We start from the raw sequence: 23,705 nt of genomic DNA on the forward strand, positions 1-23,705 counted from the left end.
GAATATTTGTGTTTATCATTCGATTTATTAAATATTTTGCAACACTTACGTAAGCGGTTAATAACATCACTTAAATATATTTTAGGATCATGGCCTTTGTCATCCTCAATATCACTTTCGACGACTGTTTAAAATCACATTCTCCATCACATTCAACTCCACATTAATCTAAGTTAATATTTTGATTATTAATTGCGATTCTTCTAATATTTCGCCAGCTAAATAACAAATATTTTATTCCGTACCTTTTATTTTCATTGGCTCAAGTCCTAAGTTAAAAATTTTGAAAGATTTGTTTTTAGAATTGTAACTTCTTGCAGTAATATTTATATATTTATAGAAGAAGCTATCAGAACACTCATCTACAGTGATCGAAAGTCCCTTTGTGTTTAGTTATTTGTCGAATTTCAGAAACAATACAATTTTTGTGAGTCATTATTACTTATTTAAATTTGGAATTATAAAAAATGTTAAGCAATTTAATAAATTTAAATATGTATATATGAGCATTTATTCGTTTTATTCGATTATTCTACATAAAATTGTTCGAATTATTCGTTATTCGAAAATGGTAATTTTTAAATTGTTCGAATAATTATTCGTAAGAAATTATTCGATTAATCGAACGATCATTAGTCGAATGAATACCCTATAATATAGACAATATGGATATCAAATGATAGATATTTCAAAAACCTTTGCAACGACGTATATAAGACCATAGTAAGTTGGAGCTACAATGGGTCAAAATCGGAAAAAATATTTTTTAACCCGAATTTTTTTATCACCAAAAAAAAATTTTAAAAACCAAGGAAATTTTTTAAAATTTAAAATAATTCGAAGTTTTTTTTCCAAAAAAATCAAAAAAACAACTTTGAGAAAAAAATGTTGTTTACCTAAAAATATTTAAAATTTGTATTTTGAAGTATAATTTGGTGAAGGGTATATAAGATTCGGCACAGCCTAATATAGTTCGCTTACTTGTTTATTCTCACGTAGTTATTGAACAGTTTATTTTGCTTCGAAAATATCGAATTTTGTGCCAACAAAGCGTCATATGCGTGAAGTTTTGCTTTTGAAAAAAACGTGACGCTGAAGCACATCTATTGTTCAACAAAACTTATGGTGAATGTCTTCCATCCAGAGATGGTTTGTTCGGTTTAGAAGTGGTGACTTTTACATGGAAGGCAAAGATCTCCCAGGCCAGCCAAAAAAGTTTGAGGACCAAGAATTGAAGGCATTACTCCATGAAGATTGTTGTCAAACTCAACAAGAGCTTGCAAAATCTTCGGGAGCTACTCAAAACAACGTTTGCGAGCAGATGAAATCATTAAAAAGCAGGGAAATCGGGAACCATACGAATTGAAGATGAGGGACCGAATCATTAATTGCGATGAAAAATTAATCCATTACGATAACCCGAAGAGTAAGAGATCGTACGTGAAGCCCGACCAACCAGCCGAATCGACACCAAAGAATCCATGGTTCTAAGGTAATGCTCTGTATTTGGTGGGAACAATATGGTCCTATCTATTATGAGCAGCTGAAATCCGGTTTGAAGCAAGCATTAGTCGAAAAATGCCCAGAATATGTGGCAAGACATGAAACAGTAATATTTCATCATGACAACGATCCGCCACATGTTGCAATACCTGTTAAAAAGTATTTAAAATGAAGTGGTTGGGAAGTTTTGCCTCAACCCACTTTATAGTCCAGACCTTGCCCCGTCCGACTACTATTTGTTTAGATCGATGCAGAACGCTCTCTCTGGGATACGCTTCACTTTGGAACAGAGTATCCGAAATAGGCTTGATTCATTCTTGGTCTCAAAAGATGAGCAGTTCTTCTGGCTCGGAAGCCATATGTTGCTAGAGAGGTAGGAAAAGGTCATAGCTGACAATAGCCAATACTTTGGATAAATTCATATTGTACAAATGTTTCAAAATAAATGCTAAACATTTTAAAAAAAAATCCCGCTTTCTTTGGCGTATATTCACCCCGATAAACCCACTGCTTTTATTGCTGTTTCATCTCTGGTGTGTTGTGGTGGACCCACGCTTACGAAACGGCGCAAAAACTCGTCTATATTGCGGTTGAAGAACGCCAAACTTCACACGATTGCGTTTGTGGTCGATTGTGAGCAAACGGAAATCTGTATAATACCCAAGAGATCATTCAAAATTAAAATCACTGATCGGACAACACTATATAGTGAATTTTTTCAATTGTTTCGGTTGCAGAGATCCCAACTGGGCGTCCAGAACGTTTGGCATCTTCCGTGCCACAAGGAATTAATTAAACCACTTTTTTACCATTGTAATTAGGATTTTTATCCCGGGAATTCCCGGGACAAATTTCCCGGGAATTTTGCCAATTTTTCACTACCCGATTCCCGGGATTTTTAGTCGGGATTCCCGGGAATTAAAAACTGACGAAACTACAAAGAAAACAACTCTATTTTTTTTTAAACAAAAGTGAAAAGTTTTTTTTACAGTATTTCGTTTATATCTCGGCAGTAATAGACCGCTTATTATTATTTATTTGGGGTTTTTCGAATGAACATTTCAAAAAGCATATGGAAAACTGCACGATCTAGAAATAAAGGTGAATAATCTTCAATGCCAAGATTGACCGGTGCGAATTATTCCAGAAAACAATAGTAGAACAGATGCAGATGTTGTATTATAAAAATTCACCTTTGAATCCAATAATATGGAAATTTTCGAGATCAACATAAATTGTATCTCTTAACTATTCAGTTAAATGTATTGAATTCATTCCTTTTACAAAAAGGCTTAAAAAATTTTTTTTAAAAAAACTGAATGAAGAAAAAACATTTAACTCAATTTGTAGTAGATTTGAATCAACAAAAATTTAATCATTCAAATCATTTACAGTATTATTATATATTTCGGGAATATCCAGGTACCCGGGAATGTAATAGATGGTGCAGAGTTCCCATAGTATTTATCAAGCTAAGTCTTGGTTTGTTTTTTTTTCGCAAAAAATAGTGCTTATTAAAGTCACGCGGTAGTCTGCTATCAATGGCTGTCAAACACAAACTAAATGACACAGCTTGTTAAAATTTTGACAGAAGTCAACTGACGGATGCCTGTAGACAGGAGCCGGGAAATTCAAACAGTCACCGACTTATGAAAATCTGTATGAAAATCTGTACTTTATTGGATTTCCAATATAAAAAATATAAATATATAAAATATTTAATATGAAACCTCTAAAGAGCCCTTATATTAAAATGGATTATTTGCTGTTAAATGTTTTAAATAGTTTTTCATTTTAATTAATTTATCTTATCATTAATAAATGTTTATTTATGAAAATTTTAAGGTTAGCCAAAGTATAGTTTAATTTGATTAAAAAGTTTCATCATTTAATTTGAATATTTTGTTTACACATACAAATATGTAAACAAAAGTTATGCATTAATTGTTAGGGTTAAAAATTTAAAGCCATTTTAAATAACTATGTGTTTATTTGAAGATATTCTTTAATTTAAACAAGTAAGAGCTACATTCGGCTGTGCCAAATCTTATATACCCTTCACCAAATTATACTTCAAAATAAAAATTTTAAATATTTTTAGGTAAACACAATTTATTTTTTTGCAGTTTTTTTAATTTTTTGGAAAATTTTTTTTTAAAATTTTTTTTTTTAAATTTCAATTGATATTATCATACAGACGAACAGACGGACATGGCTTAATCGACTCCGCTATCTATAAGGATAAAGAATATGTATATACTTTATAGGGTCGGAAATGAAAAATGTAGAAATTACAAACGGAATGACAAACTTATATATACCCTTCTCACGAAGGTGAAGGGTATAAAAATAAATAAACTCCAACTATTTGTAAAATCATTATAAGAATGAAATATTTTTGTTTACATTACGTACATAAATAAATAAATAAAAAATAGGTATCGAATTAATGATTGACCATATTTTATACACGTGTATTTTATAATTTGACTCCCGAATATTCAATAATATTTTCTTTGTATTTATTGCATGAAAGTTAATAGTGTAATAGTGTATGTATGTACAGTCAAAGACTAAAGTTTAAATACAATCTCAAATATTGATTGTTTAAAGAAAAGTAAACGTTTAAGGAAAACTTAAAGTATAGTTTTATTTAGTTTCATAAATAACAAAATACAATAACAAAAAATATAGATATAAGATAAAATTCACTCTACAAAAGTTTAAATATTTTTGAGGTGTATCTAAACTTTAGTCTCTGACTGTATACATATGTATGTACATAGTTATTAATTTTTGTTATATATTTTTTTTAATTTTTGCTGATATGAATTTAATGACCTTTTTTTGCTTCTTCTTTGTCGCTTCTTATCATATTCGCAAAAACACGTCATACAGCGCGTGGTTGATTTCGCTGCTGTATTGATGTCGTATTTGATGAAAATGTGTTAAATATTTAAAAATACGAGTAAATATTGTTTAATTTATTAGACCACAAATATATACATATATTTGTAGTAGAGCTTGGACAAAATACAAACATATCTAAACAAATCCAGTTTTTTTGCAAAATATAATTCTGTGACATGCCTGATTGTGGGATTAAGTTTGGTAACAACATACACAAATATAAGTACGTACCTTAATTTATATTTATATAAAATATTTAAAAAGTTTTATACGAATCTCGTGACACTTATTGTCTATCAAAGTAACCGCTGTCACTTTGTAACATGTTTGGATTAAATGAATTAAATAACAACTTTGACAATTCAAAAGTAGATAGGTATTTAATTTTTTTTTGTTTTTTTAAGTACGATAGAACTTGAATTTGTAAAAAATACCACAAAAAGTAAATTTTAATCAAAAAAAATTTTTATTCGAAAGATCAGTACATGACATTAACATTTGAAAATTATTTCGGGAGGCTTTTCTTGACGAAGCGCTTTCTGAACGAACAATGTAGTCGTCAATTGTTGTCATCAGTGACTTCACATAAGTGTATACTAGGGTGGCCCTTAATTAACGAAAGTTGGATTTTGGCCATTCTCACCCTCCAATTTGGTGAACATTAGTAAAAAAATCATTCTGAAAAAATTTTAGGTAAATCGGTTGGGGCTAAGACGTGCCGCAAGCCCTCTGAAGTTTTGAGATGCATTTACAAGGGGAAAAAATGCATTTTTGCAAGTTTTTGTAAAAATTTTGCCATTAAAAAATTACTTTTGCAATTTAATTTAAAAGAATAGAAATGTGCATGTAATTGTCGTTCTAATGAGACATAAAAAACAGAAATTGGTCAAAAAATGTTGAAGTTATTAAAAATTCGACAGGCCATTACCGTATCTCAGACAACTAGAACAAGAAATGTAGGAACAAAATTAACATATTTTGATAAATATTAAAATAAAAGCTAATTTTTACTTAAAATATATCCATATTTACTTGTATATGAGTTTTTGTCTTCGTAGGATACCGTTAACCTATTCGCAGGTATGTCCAAAAAAATATTTTTTTTAACGGCAGTTTCAAAGGCTCCATTTTCAAATTTTTAAAAATTTTAGAATTTTTTAATTATCTCAAATCCAACTTTCGTTTATTAAGGACCACCCTAGTGTATACACAGAAAATAATCGAGAGGTGTCAAATCGCACGACCTTGGAGGCCAATTGACAGGTACATTTCCCGAAATCAAGTTATTTACAAATTTTGATTTAGATGGCTATTTTGATTTAGATGATTATGATAGCCATCCAAAATTTTTAAAAAATCTATATTCGTTAAAATGATTTTTGGAAGTGGGCTTTTTATGTAAGCTATGTCTAATTATGGACATATCGTTATAAAATTTGGTGAAATGACGGACTGACTCCATATGCGGCAACTTTGTTTATTAACAAACCCGTTAAGCCAAATATGAGTCTCATCGATGAACACATTTATGCTAAAAAAAGTCGTCCATAAATTGTGCAAATCGATGACTGATTTTCAAAGTAAATTTGGATAATTTGGTAGCGTTGTTCAGTTCTAAAGGGTGAATAAATTTGAGGCTATGAAGTAAATTGGCTGTCAAATTATGAAATGTCAAGAATGGAGCTGTCATCCTTTGACATTTATTTAGTACAAACATGGGGAATTTTAACCACATAAACAAACTAATGTTGGCATGAGGCATACAGCATTTGCTGCATGATAAATTTCCCGGTCGCGAAATTTCTCGACTTGGCGATGGCAATTGATCGATGGATATTTATTTTTCTGAGGCCATTTGAAGAGTCAGTTTAACGCAAACAAACCGCAAGCAACTGATGGTCCGAAATATGAAATTCATTTTTGCAAAATCAGGTTCAAAATATTGTGAAAAGACCAGGACGTTTGTCGTTACGAAGTTGAATGCAGAGGTGTTACTACTAGTTTATTTTCAGAAATTCCTTATTGCAATCTCTAGGCAGTTTATTCCATATAAAAGTGTTAGAAGACAGTATAATTTTATAACGAAAGTTTCACTTTTATTTATATTAAATGAGTAATAATAATATTTATGGGGTACAAAGTATTAAATAAATAATTTCAAGTATTTTAATATTTTTGTTTGTGTAGTATAAGCAAGAAAACGTATTAATGTAAAATAAGTAAGAAAGCTATATTTGGTTGTGACGAATCTTTTAAACCCTTTACCAAAGTATAATTTAAGATAAAGATTGAAAATATTTTTTGATGAAAAAAATTTCATTAGTGAAAAAAAATACGATTGATATTTTTTCCGATTTTGACCCATTGTTGGTCCGAATTACTATGGCGTCGCTGAAAGGTCTTTGAGAAAACTATCACAAGATATCCATATTTTCTATATTAATGAAAATCATAAAAAATAGTGACAGTCATGGTTTTTTGCTTATATCTCGGCCATTTTTGGACCGATTTTCTCGATTTTAAATAGCAACCGAACCGAGAGTATAACGGATATATTGTTTTATAAATTATGTATATAAGTTATACAGAAGGACATACAAATATGGCTTTATCGACTCCACTATCAATAACGATCTAGAATATGGGGTCGCTAATGAAAAATGTAGAAATTACAAACGGAATGACAAACTTATATGTATATACCCTTGCCACTCATGGTGAAGGGTATAAAAAGTCCCAAGAAACGCAACGTAAAATTCATATTAAAGTAAGTACAACAAGTACAGATAATTTATAATCCAAATAAATGTTGTTTTATTAACTTAAATTAACTTGAAGTATGACTTATACGACATTTTAAATATACGAATGAGAGTGTTGGTTTGTTTGCCTCCCAGTCTACAGTTGTTGTGTGTGGTATGTACCTCTATATATACATATATAGAGATAGATAGATACACATATGTATTAAGTATCTGGGTTTAGCAGTAGCCCGTCTGTCCATCTGTATGTAGATTTGACCAAAGAGACACTGCAAACAAAAATTACGAGTACGAGTAGTACTTGTACTGGTACTAGTACTCGTACAAGTACATTACTATTTACATTATGAAGATGATTACGGTCAAGTGAAGTAATCAAAGCTAAAAGTAAAAACAAAACAACAAATTTAAATGTATATTAAAATATTTATGGTGCACATAAAATAATTTTAATTTTCATTTGTGTGAGTGTGTTTTTTTTTTATTTAAAAGTAGTAAGATTTAACATTATTCATTCACTTGTTTGCTCTCTATCGTAATCTTGGCAAAATAATAGTTAAATTAATGCGCAGCGTCAGCAGCAGCAAATACTCGTAACACTATTTATATCAAAGATCATAGTTTAAAGTATCATATAACATGATGCCATTAACAAAATAAATACAAAATTGTTATTATTTTCAACAGAAAATATTTAATTGCACTTGTTGTTTGCTATTGTGCAACACAACTCAACTCCATCCACTCCACTCAATGTGGAGTTTCACGTGATACTTAAATAACTTTTCCTATTTGAGTGGCTTGGTTGTTTGTTGTACAACTAAAAATAAGTATACACGTCGCAACAACTTTAAATATTGTTTTCAACATTATTACCACATGGTGTTGAAAATGTTCATACATATTTTTTTTTATTTTTTTGTTTTTTTCATTTTCAAGATGCTAATTGATTTTTCAACTAAATCATTGTAGTGGCATGTTGCCATCGATAATAATTCGTAAAAGTAAAAACTATACAAAGAAAGATTTTAGGATATAATACAAATTGACATTTTGAAAATTTGTTTTGATTTTCTTTTTAAACACATGTGCTTGTAATTAGGGGAAGTTTTTGTAAGTGCCAAATGTTTTCTTTAATCAAACATTTCACAGAATTGTTTGTGAATTGTCATTTGTTGATCATGTATATGTCAAACACAGACAACTAATAGAAATAAATATAATTATTTAAATAATTCCCATTGTTTTGGGCTTGTACTACTAAGATCGTCAAAATAAGAAGTATATAATCATTAATAGGGCTAGGATTATCAATATACATAAATAATCTGAAATATAATTCATCTCTTAGCTTATATGTATGTAAGTATCGTCTTTTTGTATGTGTCTTCGATATTTTTCATAAGATTAGAAAGTATTCATAGTAGTATATTTTCACTTACACTTGTTTTGCTCACAGAGGTTTGCTCAATGATTGTCCATACATTTTGCACATGACTATTTAACCTTTAAAAAAATTTCCACAAGAACAGGGTCCGAAATTTTGAGTAGCTGCCTAAAAATCAATTCCAAGTAGTTTTGACCACTAACACGTTAAAAAAATATTTTACAGCTCCCCCAGACCCTACTTTTAAAAACGACCATTATATGGTGTCTACCAGAGCTGTAAATGAATCACTCATTTTTGAATTAATTCGCGAATCATTCACACAAAAAAATGAATTGAATGTAATTTGAGTCAATTCAAATGAATTTGGTAAAAATGAATTGCAATTCGTTTCCAATTCAAATGAATTGAATTGATTTTGAATTAATTCAAATGAATTTGGTAAAAATGAATTGCAATTCGTTTCCAATTCAAATGAATTGAATTGATTTTGAATTAATTCAATTCATTTACAATTCATTTGAATTGAATTGATTTTGAATTAATTCAAACGAATTAGAAAAAAAATTAGCAATTCATTTCCAACTCCGAAGCGAAATTCGCAGCATATTTAGCAGATTCTTCAATGTCATTAAGTATGCAGTATAATTAATCGACGGTTAAAAAGTCTTCCTTTAAATATAATGCGCCGTTACCATCGTCAGCTGGTGTTGAAAGATTATTTTCGTACGCCTCTATTCTAAACGTGGATTTCTTTCAGATGATAATTTTGAAAAGCTATTGTTGTTTAAGATGAATGATGCATTCTAATTAAATCTAATTAGCCTTATTTATGAAACTCAATTGTGTTTTGAACGACATACATTGTTATTTTTCCTGATTTTTGATTATTTTTGGAAGATAGTTTTATTTTTTTGAAATAAATATAATATAAATATTAGCAAAAAGTTTATTGTTGGGTGGTCGTGGGTCAAAAAATATCAAAAATTATTAATTGCTTCGTGAATATTAAATATGTTTTGTCGTTCAGTGTATTTCAAAATGAAAATCAGTTCTTCTTGAAGAAATAAACTCCAAACAATATGTTTTCATTGATCAGGCGCGTATACAGGACAAGGCTTTTCAATTTTTGTACTGGATATTTTCATTTTGGTAGGAGAAATCTTTCATTCCCCCTAGAGATCTGCTCTTGAATTTGATTGATTGCAACTCATTTTTGAATCATTCATTTGAATTGCTAATTCTTTTTTCTAATTCATTTGAATTAATTCAAAATCAATTCAATTCAAATGAATTGTAAATGAATTGCAACTCATTTTTACAAATTCATTTGAATTGGAAATGAATTGAAATTCATTTCTGCCTAATTCGTTTGAATTGATTCAAATTTCATTAAATTCATTTCTTCAATTCAATGAATTAATTCAAAATTTAGCTAATTCATAATGAATTAAAATCAAAAAAGAATGATTCATTTACAGCTCTGGTGTCTACAAATGTAGACACCATATAAAATGTATTGAAATTCACATCACTCTTTTACTTAACTCAAATTTTTTGGAATGCGACCTGTCGAACATATCTTTTAGTATAAGAAGGCAGTTTTTGAACATCGTCTTGCCGCGTTGGTTCAAAAGATAATACTATCACGCTTTCCAATCTACCTAATCAAGCAATTCGAATCGATGCTCATAATGTATTTCATGGCAATGTTGGCCCATCTTGTGCAACCAAAGGGCTCATCGAGTCAGCCGTATTTGATGTTGATGCTCATACAAGTTCGGATTAATGCTAACGCAAAAGCCGTGAAAACGTTTCAAAAGTGCAACGAACAAAACCGCATCGCAAAGGAGTGGGTGTGGAATAAGGTGACAAATATTGAATTGACAGCATTCATTGGGCTTTTATTTTGGGCAGACGTTTATATATAAAACGATGAGGATACAGATGTATTTTGAAGTACGGAAGCAGTTTGTTATTACCGTAATGCCGAAATCTCGTTTCAAGGAAATTTTGCGGTTCAATCGGTTTGATAGTGAGCATACTAGAGCTGGTCGACTGGTTAACGATATGGCTGCTCCAATTTCTGCATTATGGGCTCTAATGAACACCAATCTTCGCCGGTACTATCAACCATCGATATTTATACAGGAATGAGCTCAAAAATGCAAGTTGTGCAAATGGACAAATGGACGATGCGATGGACAAAATGCTTCCGCATATTCAACTAAAAGCAAAACTTTGAGCTGGCCTTTGGAAATGTTTTTTAACTTGCTAGATATAAGCGCTCCAGACGTATTCGTTATATACATATTTGGAAACAAGGACCACATCCACCAAACAGACAAACGACGAAAGTTCCCGCGAAGCCTTGCAGAACAGCTCTTCATGCCACCAATTGAACTTATATGGTTTAAAAGGTATACATCACATCAATGTATAAACTCTGAAAATCCAAGGGTATTAGGCCATTCTCCAACTCCCCTGGCTATTCAAATGACACTCGGTAGTGCGTACTAGTTTATTGTTTTCATATGTTGACATAGTTTTCCATACAAATACATATTGGCTACAAATGTGGACTTCCGACCGCCAACGTAATTTACAATCCCGAGCACATAAAGGTTAAACTGTGTTGCAAATCTTGCCGAAAATTGTCAATAGTGCAATTCAATATTAAGTGCGAATGGTCTTACATCATTGCAAATCCAAAATTTATTTTAATCCAATAACAAAATACACACGAAAACATATACAATTTTGCATTTGCAATGATGCAAGACCATTCGCACTTAATATTGAACTCCGCTAATGTACATAATATGGTATTGTGTCTTTGCTTACTTGCTTATTGTGTCTTAGCTAAATGTCTTCTTAAATAAAATGGTGTTTGCCAATGAATATTCAACAAGGTGATATCAAAATAACATTCGTTTCTTAGCAAAAACAAAAGGCAGAACTTGATCATTATACTTCACACTTGACAAGCCATTAATTTGTTAACTCAGTGAACAATTTCTTGACCGCACATGAATTTGTCTTGTGTGGACAGCTGTTGTCCAAGTTCTGTACTTGTTCGAACAACGAATTTTGTGTATCGAGCCGTTAAATTGTTTGAAGATACTGGTGGAGTGGTTGACCTTCCTATATCTAGGAAGATTTGAGTTCAAAAGCAGGAAATAATGTCGAGGGATATGGATATAGCCAAGGTACATTTTCTTGGGTTTTCAAGAGACATGCCGGACATATATTTGTGGCGGTACTGAAGCAGAAACGCAAACCAATGGAGGAGTTTCACCACAACAAAATGAAGACAAGCAATGGAAGAGCTTCCTAGAGTGCATGCATCTGTGATGGTATGGCTGGAAGTCGCATATGGGGTAACAAAGCTAAAATTCGTGTATCAGAAGTTATGAATGTACTAGGTTCATTGTGATTGTCCTATATTAGTGTCGTGCAAAATTAACAGGATAATTGGCTCATAAGAAACCTGATCCTTTAGTGGCGAAGTTAAGTGTGGGGTATCTGCAATAATAATATTTTCAGTAGAATAACTATAACTGGTCTTCCGTAGATCGTCACCAATAAGAACATACTCTTCATAACTTTAAAAAGTCAATAGAAGATATTGCCAATAATTTAAAGAATTGTTAGCTAATCTCATATTGGTAAATGGCATTATGTTTACAATCTTCCAAAATATATGAAAATCATCGGTATAAAGTGCGGGAAATAGTTGGATGACCTTGAAGTACTTGCAAATAATTCGGATTATCATCCGAAGCTGTATATTGGTCATCCAATTAATGAGCCGAAATTGAAGAACTAGCTTTTTTCATAGTTTTTTAACGAATAACTAGAACCATTTACAAGGTGCAGCAAGAACTTTAGCAATCACATATTACTCAATCAAACCTGTTTCGCCCCTTAGTATTTCGATAGAAAAATTGTTTTTAATCGGACTTAAGTTGGAAATATTGACCGAGAAAACCTTAGACAATTGATTTAAATTTGGTAATGGAGGAGGCCTATAGGGGTGAATCCATACAACCGGGTATATCCCGCGCAAAGCCGGTGATCTGGTTTGGCGCATATTTGGCATAGTTTGATTTTCTCCATGATGTTGGAAAAACATATTTTCGCAGCTGCTCGTAAAACGCAAAAAGATTTCATGCTAAGAATAACAATATGTCAGATTGAAATTTCATGATTTCATGAAGGGTTCTTAAACACTAATTCCATATTTCGCCTTTTCAACGTGGAGAGTCAACTCCATTTTAGGCAACGAATTTAACCTAATTGAAGCTTCTTATGAAAACTAGATCTAGTAAATTGAAACTAAGCTTATTTTCTTTGCAATATATGCAAAGTCACGTACATACTTATAATTACATTTGATTGTTAAAAATACATATACAGCCCAATTATGAAAAAAAAATCACCGGGAGTTTTTTCCCTTTTCTTATTTTTAACATTGAATTTGAATAGGAAAAATGGGGGAAAGGAAAAACTTCCGGGGAATATTTTTTCATAATTGGGCTGCTAAAGTTTTTTAAAGCATATTTCGGTTTCTCCATATGGTCTCCTTATGTTAAACATATGCAGTGTTAACAATTAGTTCGAAAACTATCTTGTGAAACATAGTGTAGATGTGTTGAAGAACACTTACCGGTTTTTTAGCTGCCAACGGTTTGTTAATCAAGTTCAAATGTGGCTCGAATTCCTGGCCAAATTTTTCAATTAGACTATTTTCAGCCACCTGTTGCGGACATTCTTCTTGCTGTACCAATTCCCAAATGTCTTGTGGAACATAAAATGACAAGACCAAACCCAAAAACAGGCCAATAACAAAATAATGATTACGACTCAAAGTAGAACGACGCATTTTCATCGTATAGCTGCTGCTGGTGCTACTGCTGCGGCTTTTTCTGCTGCTGCTGCTGCTACTGGTGGTAGTTGTTGTGATTGTAGTGGTAATGACAGACGAATAGGAGGATGAATGCATTGAAGAACATGTGGGGAGGAAGTAATTGATAACAAAAAATGCAAAAAAAGACAACAAACGCACACTACCACTGTTGCATTTCACTGTCACGCAATGTGGTCAGTAGTCGGTTGATGTTTTTTTTGTATGCTTTGTGATGGTTTGTTGTTGATGTTATTTTTGTTGCTGCTGCCGTTGTTTCAATGATGTTGCTGATACTTTTTTTTTACTTCAATTCATAGACTGTTGACACTGATCTTGGCACTAGTTTACGCGTAATTTTGTTGCTTTGTTTATTATATTAATAAGACTTGTTTGTAGTTGTTGTTTATTTTCACTTTATTTATTTGTTGTTCTTAAGAATTCTTTCTTCTCTTTTTTCTTGTAGTTGACACTAGTACTTTTTTGTTTGCGTTTTTTTTTATTATGTTGATCACTGTTTAGTAGGCTCAATCAAAACATAATTAAATGGCCAACTACAACCACAAACATTATCATGGTAATAACAATAATCGCAAATTAGCAACAATAATAATAATTTGCACAATATACTATTTTCATTCTTTTTTCACAGCATATTTGCCGACACCACTTTTTTTTTGTTTTTAATCAAAAAACACCAACAACAGCTACAAAAGCCAAATACACGGTAGAACTTTTTATTAATTCTTTATAAAAAAAATAAAAACAAACCAAATATATACATATATTTTATTGGCTCTGCTTTTGCAACTGATAATTTTTTATATTTTTTTCTTTTTCAATAAATTTGTTTGCACTCCAAATATTTCAATTTTTTCTTGAATCCCTTAGCCTTTTTTAAAGGAACCGGTTGTTTATTTTTAAGGAGCATTTATTTAATTTGATGTTTAACTTCTTTTCCAATTGAATTGTTGTTTGTTTGCTTAAATTATAACCATTAGAGCGACGAACACAAACAACACAGACACAACTCAAATTAACATTCTATTTGTTTTAACAATCGCGAGGAGAATATAACAAACAACAACTTTTAATTAAATTTAATTAGCAAAACCCAAAATTCTTCTATACAAAAGGCACCAAATAATACGAAACGTAAGAATTGAAAAAATGCCGGGCTCTTATAAATAAAACAACAAAACAAATCAAATAAAAACACCGAGAGTATATGAAAGAAACCCAACAACCGTGTCTATACAACCGCACGCGTACAATACTAATGTCAAACTGACAAGATAAATTTAGTGTCACGTTAATAGAGTGCTAATACAAGACATGGTTGTATTTTTTAGTAGTTAGTAGTCAAAGTAACATTTTGCCGAAACAATGGCGGAGAAAACCCTAACTAACGTACATTTAAAATAACTAATTAAGAGAAATGTATTTAAACAATTAAATTATTAAATAAAGTTAAAACTTTTACTTAACAATATATTTATTTTGTTATTAATAATAATATATGTAGATATATAAAATAAAATGTATTTTTAAATTTGGTTATTCCGTAACTGAAATTAATTATCGACATCAACTTATAATTTGAATTTATTAGTTAATGTCGATATAAATCATATCATGCATTGCATATTTATATGAAAAATAATTGCTATCATTCTAGCAAATAAAACTAATGAAATTGTGTATATGAAAGCCATTGCAAATTAAGTATATACAACATTTAATTTAAAAATTTTCTTTGGAAAAAAAAGTTATTTAGTATATTTACTAAAGTGATGCCAAGTTAATGAATGTACAAGCACACATATAGCGACTGTTATTTTAAATATAAAAATAAAACTGGCGTTACCAATCTATTGTTTATTGGTAAACTTTTTTATCATAATAAACTGTATTACCAGTTCTTCATTAAGTTGCCATTGGTTAAAACAAATTTGAATTATTTTGGTAACGATAATTAAATGATAACAATATTTTCTATATGACTTTAGTTATTAATAAAGTTTAAAATAAATTGACAAAGGTGTTAAAGAACTGAATTTTAACTTCTGTTAAATTAAAAAATCGTAATTCATAATTTAGGATTATGTATTTAAAAAATAACGATTATTTCCATAACGGTAAATTTGACTAGCGGAAAAGAAAAGATATACATATTATATATCAGCGTGTAGGAAATTATGTCCTCTTTTCAAAAATGTACAAAATTTTTAAGAATTAAAAAAATTATTGAAGACTTTTTTCAAAAATATGCGAATAAAAAATTATAACTGATTTTTTTTGGAAAATTTAAAATTTTAAAATGCAATAAAAGTTCTGTTTATGAATCGTTTTTAATGCAATTTTACACTTATATAGAAACGTTCGATGCAAATCCAAAAGTGAAAAAGATATTTGTGAATTGTTAATGACAATCCCACAATTCCCAAAAAACTTTCCAAAAATCCCAAAATTGGGATTTTTTGATTTTTGGAAGGTACCGAAGGTACCAAGGTATGGAAGGTATTGAAGGTACCAAGCTCGGGGCTATGAAATCCCTTTGCATGATATTGAAGAACAGATTGGGACATACAAAACTGGTCTTAATTTTTTGAAAGCAGCTATGCGATTTTAGAATATGTAGTCTAAAGTTGAAATTTACATAAAAAAATAGGTCTACTTCGGAAGGCTCTGGACCACGCAATAATACGAATTTTGATATTATTTTGCTTTTATAATATTTCCCGAAATGTTATCTTTCAGAAAAATATAAACACATTATTTATTTTTTTTCTCATTTTCTGTATAATTTAAAATTAATGTAGGTACTTTTTTCGAAAAAAAATGGCGAAAAAACTACTTTTTTATTTTTTTTAAGTTTGAATGCACATAACTTTTGACTCAGTAGATATTTTTTAATAATTCTTTCTTAAGATTATTAATAAATTTGTTGTTAATTCAAAAAAAGATACTTCAAAATCGGGAAAATCGGGAAAGAATTGGATCCGTTATTAGCAAAATGGCAGACCAAGGTAGGCAAAAAAAATAAAATTTTACTTTTCAAATGCTAATAACTCGTAAACTATAAGAGATAATATATGGCTAAAGCAATGTTTTTTGTAGATCTCGTCTAGTACATTCCATATACAGTGGTGGTCAAAACATATGCAACCAGCAACAGAATATTACAAAAGTGATTTAAACTACTTTAAGATGTAAACAAAAATATTCATTTGCTTATAATATTTTTTAATTAATGCTTTAAAAATAAGAATATGAAATTTAATTCAGAATTTTTTGCATTAAAAAGAAAAAAAATTTAAAAAACTACGTATGGGTTGATATTTCATTGGCCAAAACATATGCAACTAATTGCTTTTAAAACATTTCTGTCTATAAAACTTAATATTTCGTGGCAAATCCTATATTTCCAATGACGGCCTTACATCGGCAAGGCTGTGAAGCTATCAAATTGGCAATAAAATTTGCAGGAATAGCGTTCCAAGCATCTACCAATCCTTGAAACATAATATCTGAATTAGTGCAATTTTCGGTGTCGATTCTTTGATTAACGATTGCCCAAATGTTCTCAATGGGATTTAGATCTGGTAATTGTGGTGGCCATTCCATTACCGAAACTCTTTCTTGTGCTAACAACGATTTAACAACATGTGAAGAGTGCTTGGGGTCGTTATAGTGCTGAATAACTCATCCAAGAGGCTTATTATCCTCAGAATTTGGAAGCATTACTCTTTCCAAGATGTCTATATAGATAAATCCATCCATTATTTCATTAATTTAGAGCGATTGGCCAACTCCAGCATCAGAAAAACTGCCCCCATACCATTACGTTGCATCCTCCATGTTTCAGTGTCTTTTTGCATTATGTGCTTGAAGCCGCGTGTTAAGTGGTCGTCTTACGTAACACATGAAATCACTTCCGATGATATTAAATTCGGATTCGTCGCTAAATAGGACAGTAGTCCATTTGTTTTCTGGCCAATTTAAATACTCCATAGCAAACTTCAAACGTTTCTTTTAATATAAGCGGTTTTTGCGCGTAGGGAAATCGTCGGTGAAGCTTGCAGGATGCAACGTAATGGTATGGGGGTTGTTTTTCTGCTGCTGGAGTTGGCCCATCGCTCTAAATTAATGAAATAATGGATGGATTTATCTATAGAGACATCTTGGAAAGAGTAATGTTTCCAAATTCTGAGGATAATAAGCCTCTTCGATGAGTTATTCAGCACGATAACGACCCCAAGCACTCTTCACATGTTGTTAAATCGTGGTTAGCACAAGAAACAGTTTCGGTAATGGAATGGCCGCCACAATTACCAGATCTAAATCCCATTGAGAACATTTGCGCAATCGTTAATCAAAGAATCGACACCGAAAATTGCACTAATTCAATATTATTAATAATATTATGTTTCAAGGATTGGTTATGCTTGGAACGCTATTCCTGCAAATTTTATTGCCAATTTGATAGCTTCACAGCCTTGCCGATGTAAGGCCGTCATTGAAAATATAGGATTTGCCACGAAATATTAAGTTTTATAGACAGAAATGTTTTAAAAGCAATTAGTTGCATATGTTTTGGCCAATGAAATATCAACCCATACGTAGTTTTTTAAATTTTTTTTCTTTTCAATGCAAAAAATTCTGAATTAAATTTCATATTCTTATTTTTAAAGCATAAATTAAAAAATATTATAAGCAAATGAATATTTTTGTTTACATCTTAAAGTAGTTTAAACCACTTTTGTAAAATTCTGTTGCTGGTTGCATATGTTTTGACCACCACTGTATATAAAAATCTTTCAAATCGGATCGCAAACAAAAATTTGGCATCATTTTTAATTTTTGATATACCCGAGGTGCCCCACTTTGGGGCATTGTGGCTCGGCCCCCCTTGTTTGTTTAAGCCCAAATTCAAAACTTAAACTTATCGATACCTCCTATATAGCCATGGGAAATTTTATTAAAATCGGGCTATTCGTCTAGAAGTTACAGATTTATTTCCTTTTTTTTCAGATCCCCCACTGTTCTGCGTTTGTGAAATTATTTCATTCCAAATATTTCATATCGCACACCCAGATCAAAAGTGACACAACCCAAAATTTAAATTTTTCAGAAATCGAAAAAAATATATTCCAATATAATAATATATAATTCCATTATAAAAGACATAACTATTTTTTTTAGCAACAGTTAACAACAACAAAACTTGTTCAACCTATTTTGTTAATTTTTGGACACATACATTAGAACTGTGTTTTAATTGTTATTAAACTTTGGACGGACATATTGTTCTAAAAGTGTTTTTAGTTGGAGCGATTTTTAATATCAAGAATTTCTGATCAATAGATCATATTTGTGAAAAATTTCTTCCCTCTAATGCACTATTGTCCCTTCAACAGACGGACGGATTGTTGTGTTTATTATTTTTTTTTTTTGTTGGAACGATTTTTCTGGTTTTCAATACCAAACATTTCAGGTCAACATAGAATATTTGAGGAAAATTACATCCTTCTCATAACTAGACCGTCTTTGAATTTTATAAGTACTCAAAATGTATGTATGGATAATTGTGGATGTTCCTAATTTGAATAAAAGTTTATTTTATTCTAAGATGCCGTTTTTAAAAATTTTTGTCTTTTTTGAGAAATGGTATCTTAGAATGAAATAAACTTTTGTTTTAGTTGGGAACATCGACACCTTATTTTTGCTCCTTTTGAGGGTTCAATATGTTTTTCATTTAATTAAAATCTTGCGTAAAATTTGTTACACCCTTTATAAGATAAAATCAAACTGAGAATGTTGGTATAGCCTTTTGTGTGTTGATACGCTTTAGTAGAATATTATTATATTTATAACTGCTTTAATTAATTATTTTAAATTTCTTTTCAGCACAAAGAAATGTTGAGTGATCCTTTGAAATAATATTTAATGTACGTATGTACTTACATACATATTTATGTATGTGAGCTTATAAGCTTGTCTAACAAAGAATTTGTTTTTTTGTATTAGGGTTGTCAATTATTCGAGTTTTTTAATCGAATAAAAGTTTATAACTTTTTTTTTTAATTTCCGTTTTCGTATTTTTTCAAGAAAAAATAATTTTCTCTTTTACAACATTTTTTGCATTTTGGAAAAAATTTATTGCAATTTGTCTTTTATTGCTCTTATGACTTAAAAATACGGGATTTTTGAAATTTTTTTTAGTTTTTATTTTGGAACATGTGTACAATATAAATTTAAGCAAATATTGGCTATGATCTTTTCCCATCTGTCTGGCAAAATATGGATGCCGCGCCAAAAAGAACTGCTCATCTTTTGGGGCCAAGAACGAATAAGGATAATTTCGGACACTCTATTCTGAAGTGAAGCATATCCCAGAAAGAGCGTTCTGCATCTATCGAAACAATTAGTAGTCGGACAGGGCAAGGTTTGAACTATAAAGCGGGTGAGGCAAAACTTCCCAACCATTTCTTTCTAAAAAGTTTTTAATAGTTATTGTAACGTGTGACCAAGTGTTGTTATGATGGAATATTACGGTTTCATGTCTGGCCGCATATTTTCGGCATTCAAACGAATCAGTTGCGTTCGGTACAGATTCCCAGTGATGGCCTGGCCATCATAATAGATAGGACCCTTTTGGTCCCATCAAATACATAGCATTACCTTAACGCCATGGATATTTAGCTTTGGTGTCGATTTCGCTGGTTGGCCGGGCTTCGCGTATGAACTCTTACGCTTCGGGTTATCATAATGAATACATTTTTCATCTCAATCTCAACGTCTTTCAAGGTCTCTTGACTTCAATTCGTATGGTACCCAATTTCCCTGATTATGAGTGAATCCTGCTGCTCGCAGATTGAAATATCTGCTTGAGTAGCTCCCAATGATTTAGCAAGCTCTTGTTGAGTTTGACAACAATCTTCGTGGAGTAATGCCTCCAATTCTTAGTGTTTACGCCAAAGCAATTTTCCTCATTTTCCTGCAATCCTTATTTTTCCTCAATATATAATGCTATGTTTTGCAGTATACATCCGCTTTTACTATTTAGTTCTAAATCAATCGTAAAGGATCCCAAATCAGGCCAAAAATAAGTGGACACATTAAGAAGTCTTATGAATGGAAGCATCCACTTTTGTAAACATTCCTTGATGTAAAGTTCAGTATTTATAGAGCCTTTTGTAACAAATGAACTTTTTTGGAAAATTTTCTGCTTTTGGGTCCTAAACATTTCTACAACATTCCCTCGAGCATCAGCCACATAAAAATATTGACCCGAAAGCTGAAGCAGGTATATTTTTTTGTAAAAAAATTGACTTCAATTTCCGTGCTCTGTCTTTGGAATCTAAATTTTTAACAGAGTTCAAAAACTTTTTGAGCCTTGTATGTTTCTAAACCTGCATTGGCTTTAACTTTTCATACCAAATAGTCCGAATACTTAGCTAACCGGACTGCTTTCCTATGTTGGGAGCTCTTTTGAAAATGCTTGCTATTTATGGGCTTTATAAACATCATGTGGATGATTCCTTCTACCTGAACCAAGTTTTCCCGATACTGTTTAATAACATTGAAATCAGTTTGACGGCAGACCTTTGATTGTTTGGCCAACTTTTTGTATAACCCAGTTGGGTTTTGTTAAAAATATTTAATAAGTTTAGTACTTCTTTTCTTGCCACTCATTTTAATCAGATTAAGAACAAATGAACAAAATTGACATTAAACATAATAACTGACATGCTTTACAAAGGTATCTTGATCAAAAAACAAATAAAAAATAATAAGATTTTTTTGATCTCAGTCCTAGTTACCAGATTTTCGTTTTTAAGTTAAGTTTCATAATGTTGGTTGTGTTAATCCAAAATCGATTGAAAAATTAATGTCGAAAGTAGTTTCGAATAAAATTTCGTATTTAAGCAACTTGGAATAACATTATTAACTATGGTCCTGTTTCTTTGAGATATTTTTCTGCAAATTTTTCATTATTTAAAGTATTTTTTTTTCATTTTAATTTGAAAATATATTTATTCGATTAATAGGCAATTATTGATCGAATATTTTTTTATTCTAAATTGAAAAAATTGTATTTATTCGAATAAAAAATTATTTTTTTCCTCGATTATTCGAATGACAACCCTAGTATGTATATATTTGTTTACCTTGAACTATAAATCCTTTATTAAAAGATTTTCTACAAACACATACCTATACATAGTACATACATACATACATATGTACATAAATATTTGCTTTGAACTTTAATCAGTTTTTTGTGTAGATTTTCATTTATGTAGCTTTAACAGCCTTGAACTATGAAGTACATATGAATGTATGTATGTGTTTTCTTTATGGCGAATTTTATTTTGGTACAACAATATTTCGTATAAAGTTGTTAAAATTGTTATACGATTAAAATTGTGTGGCAAGTGTTAAATATCAAATTAAATTTGAACATAAAATAAGATAAACTCAAACACACAAATACAAGCAAATTTAATAGCATTCGTCCCTAGTATTAAATTAAAAATAAATACATATATTCATATAAACATACATATATCTAGGACTATATACATATGTATGTACGTTCATATGTATTATAAATACGATATCAGTATCTACAATATACGAGTACATACATGTATTTATGTATAAAAATTGCTTTGTACTCTTGTTATCCCCGTATATTGCAAAATATTGTACAAAACTCTAACATTTTGAAATGTAGTTTAACATTGAACATGTCATCTGTTTCCTGTTGATATCATGTGGAAAATAACAATAAAAGGGAAAAATAATGAACAACGCTTTTATAACGGCATTTACTCCTAACCAACCACCATTGAGTAGTTAGTTGGCCATAAACAATCAACAACCCATTTTTTATTTTTATTTTCCTTTTTTTTTTTTTCTTTTTTTGTATTTTGAGTATGAAAAGGAACTCTTCCACTGCAATGTAATGGAAAAAAAATGTACATATAAACAAAAAATACATTAACGAATGAACGTATGAAAGAACCAAAGAAAATGACAATAAAAATAACAACAAAAATTAGAATCAATAAATGTCGGCACTCTTTTTCGAATTGTCCTAGTTTTTCAATTCGAAACAATTGAGAGAAGAGAGTAAAACTGGTTTGTAAATAATATGGTAATACTGCTCAGCACCAGAATTAAGATAATTCGAAATTTGCAGACTGGAGGATAGAGAGCTCAATGAAAGAAATTTATGTAGGTTTATAGAATTTAAAGGATGCCGTATCAAGGATTTGTTTTCTTCTGCTCAAGGATGACATATTTATTTATTTGTAGCATGTTTATTGTGAGCTTTTTCCAAAAAACCAACTCCAAAATTTTATTTTTTTTAAATGTATCGAGAGAAAATATTTACAATAAAACTAAGGATAGATTAATTCTTAAAAATTACGAAAACCAAACTAAAGATTATTTAGGTTCGTATATACTCAAAAAGCTAGAAAAAAAAATGAAATTTGTAGTTACAAAGTTTCTTCCTTAAAATGTGGCATGAATTATTTTCGGAATAAAATATCTCCCGACTATCATTCGCAGAGAAGGAGGAAAATTGTTTCATCTTTTTCCTTATCCTTACAGCTACATCAATGGTCGTTAAAAGGGAGTCAGTGCGAATTGGATGCTTGTCTAGCGTCCAGTGCCCCGTTAATACTGCCAACAACATTGATATATTCGGGTTATCAGTTGCATAGTTCTATTCTCAGCCTTTATAAGAACGTGTCTGAAGATAATACATTTAAATTGCATTGGAGATATCCAAAGTAGATCCCATTCTGGCTAATTCGTCTGCCTGTTCATTGCCGAACTAAAGTAACGTCAGATAGACGACCTAGCCTTGACAGTGTATTCTTAGGTTGCCTGACTAATGATGATGAAGTTGTATATTCAGTGAGAGATGTGCCGCCTGATGGTCACAAAAATGCCAATATAGCGACGAGCATTATGGTCATGTTCACAAAAATGTCTGCCTGAAAAATACAACATTCATTCAGAAGACGGTATGAGATGCATATCCCAAGTTCGTAACAGAAAACACCAGCACCACAGCTCATTTTAGAACCGTCTGTATATATCCTGGTGTCATATTCGTACACGAGATTACCCCTACTACACTCAATCCTGGAGGGATTTAAGACCTTGAACACCCTATCAAAATCTATATATGGAGTAATATAGTCCGAAGGTTGGT

General features: G+C 30.8%; 1 protein-coding gene across 1 annotated transcript in view; it reads right to left on the bottom strand.

The window, feature by feature from the left end:
* The window catches only part of Chpf (Chondroitin polymerizing factor), a 53,059-nt gene extending 38,322 nt beyond the window's left edge, over positions 1–14,737 (bottom strand). The window contains exon 1 of the mRNA XM_065509048.1: positions 13,232–14,737. Within this exon, the coding sequence (XP_065365120.1) occupies positions 13,232–13,567 (336 nt within the window). The 5' untranslated portion in view covers positions 13,568–14,737. The remainder of the gene's footprint in view (positions 1–13,231) is intronic.
* Positions 14,738–23,705: the final 8,968 nt, after the last annotated feature.

The sequence above is a fragment of the Calliphora vicina genome, chromosome 4 (genome assembly GCF_958450345.1).
Source record: "Calliphora vicina chromosome 4, idCalVici1.1, whole genome shotgun sequence".
Classification (NCBI taxonomy): domain Eukaryota; kingdom Metazoa; phylum Arthropoda; class Insecta; order Diptera; family Calliphoridae; genus Calliphora; species Calliphora vicina.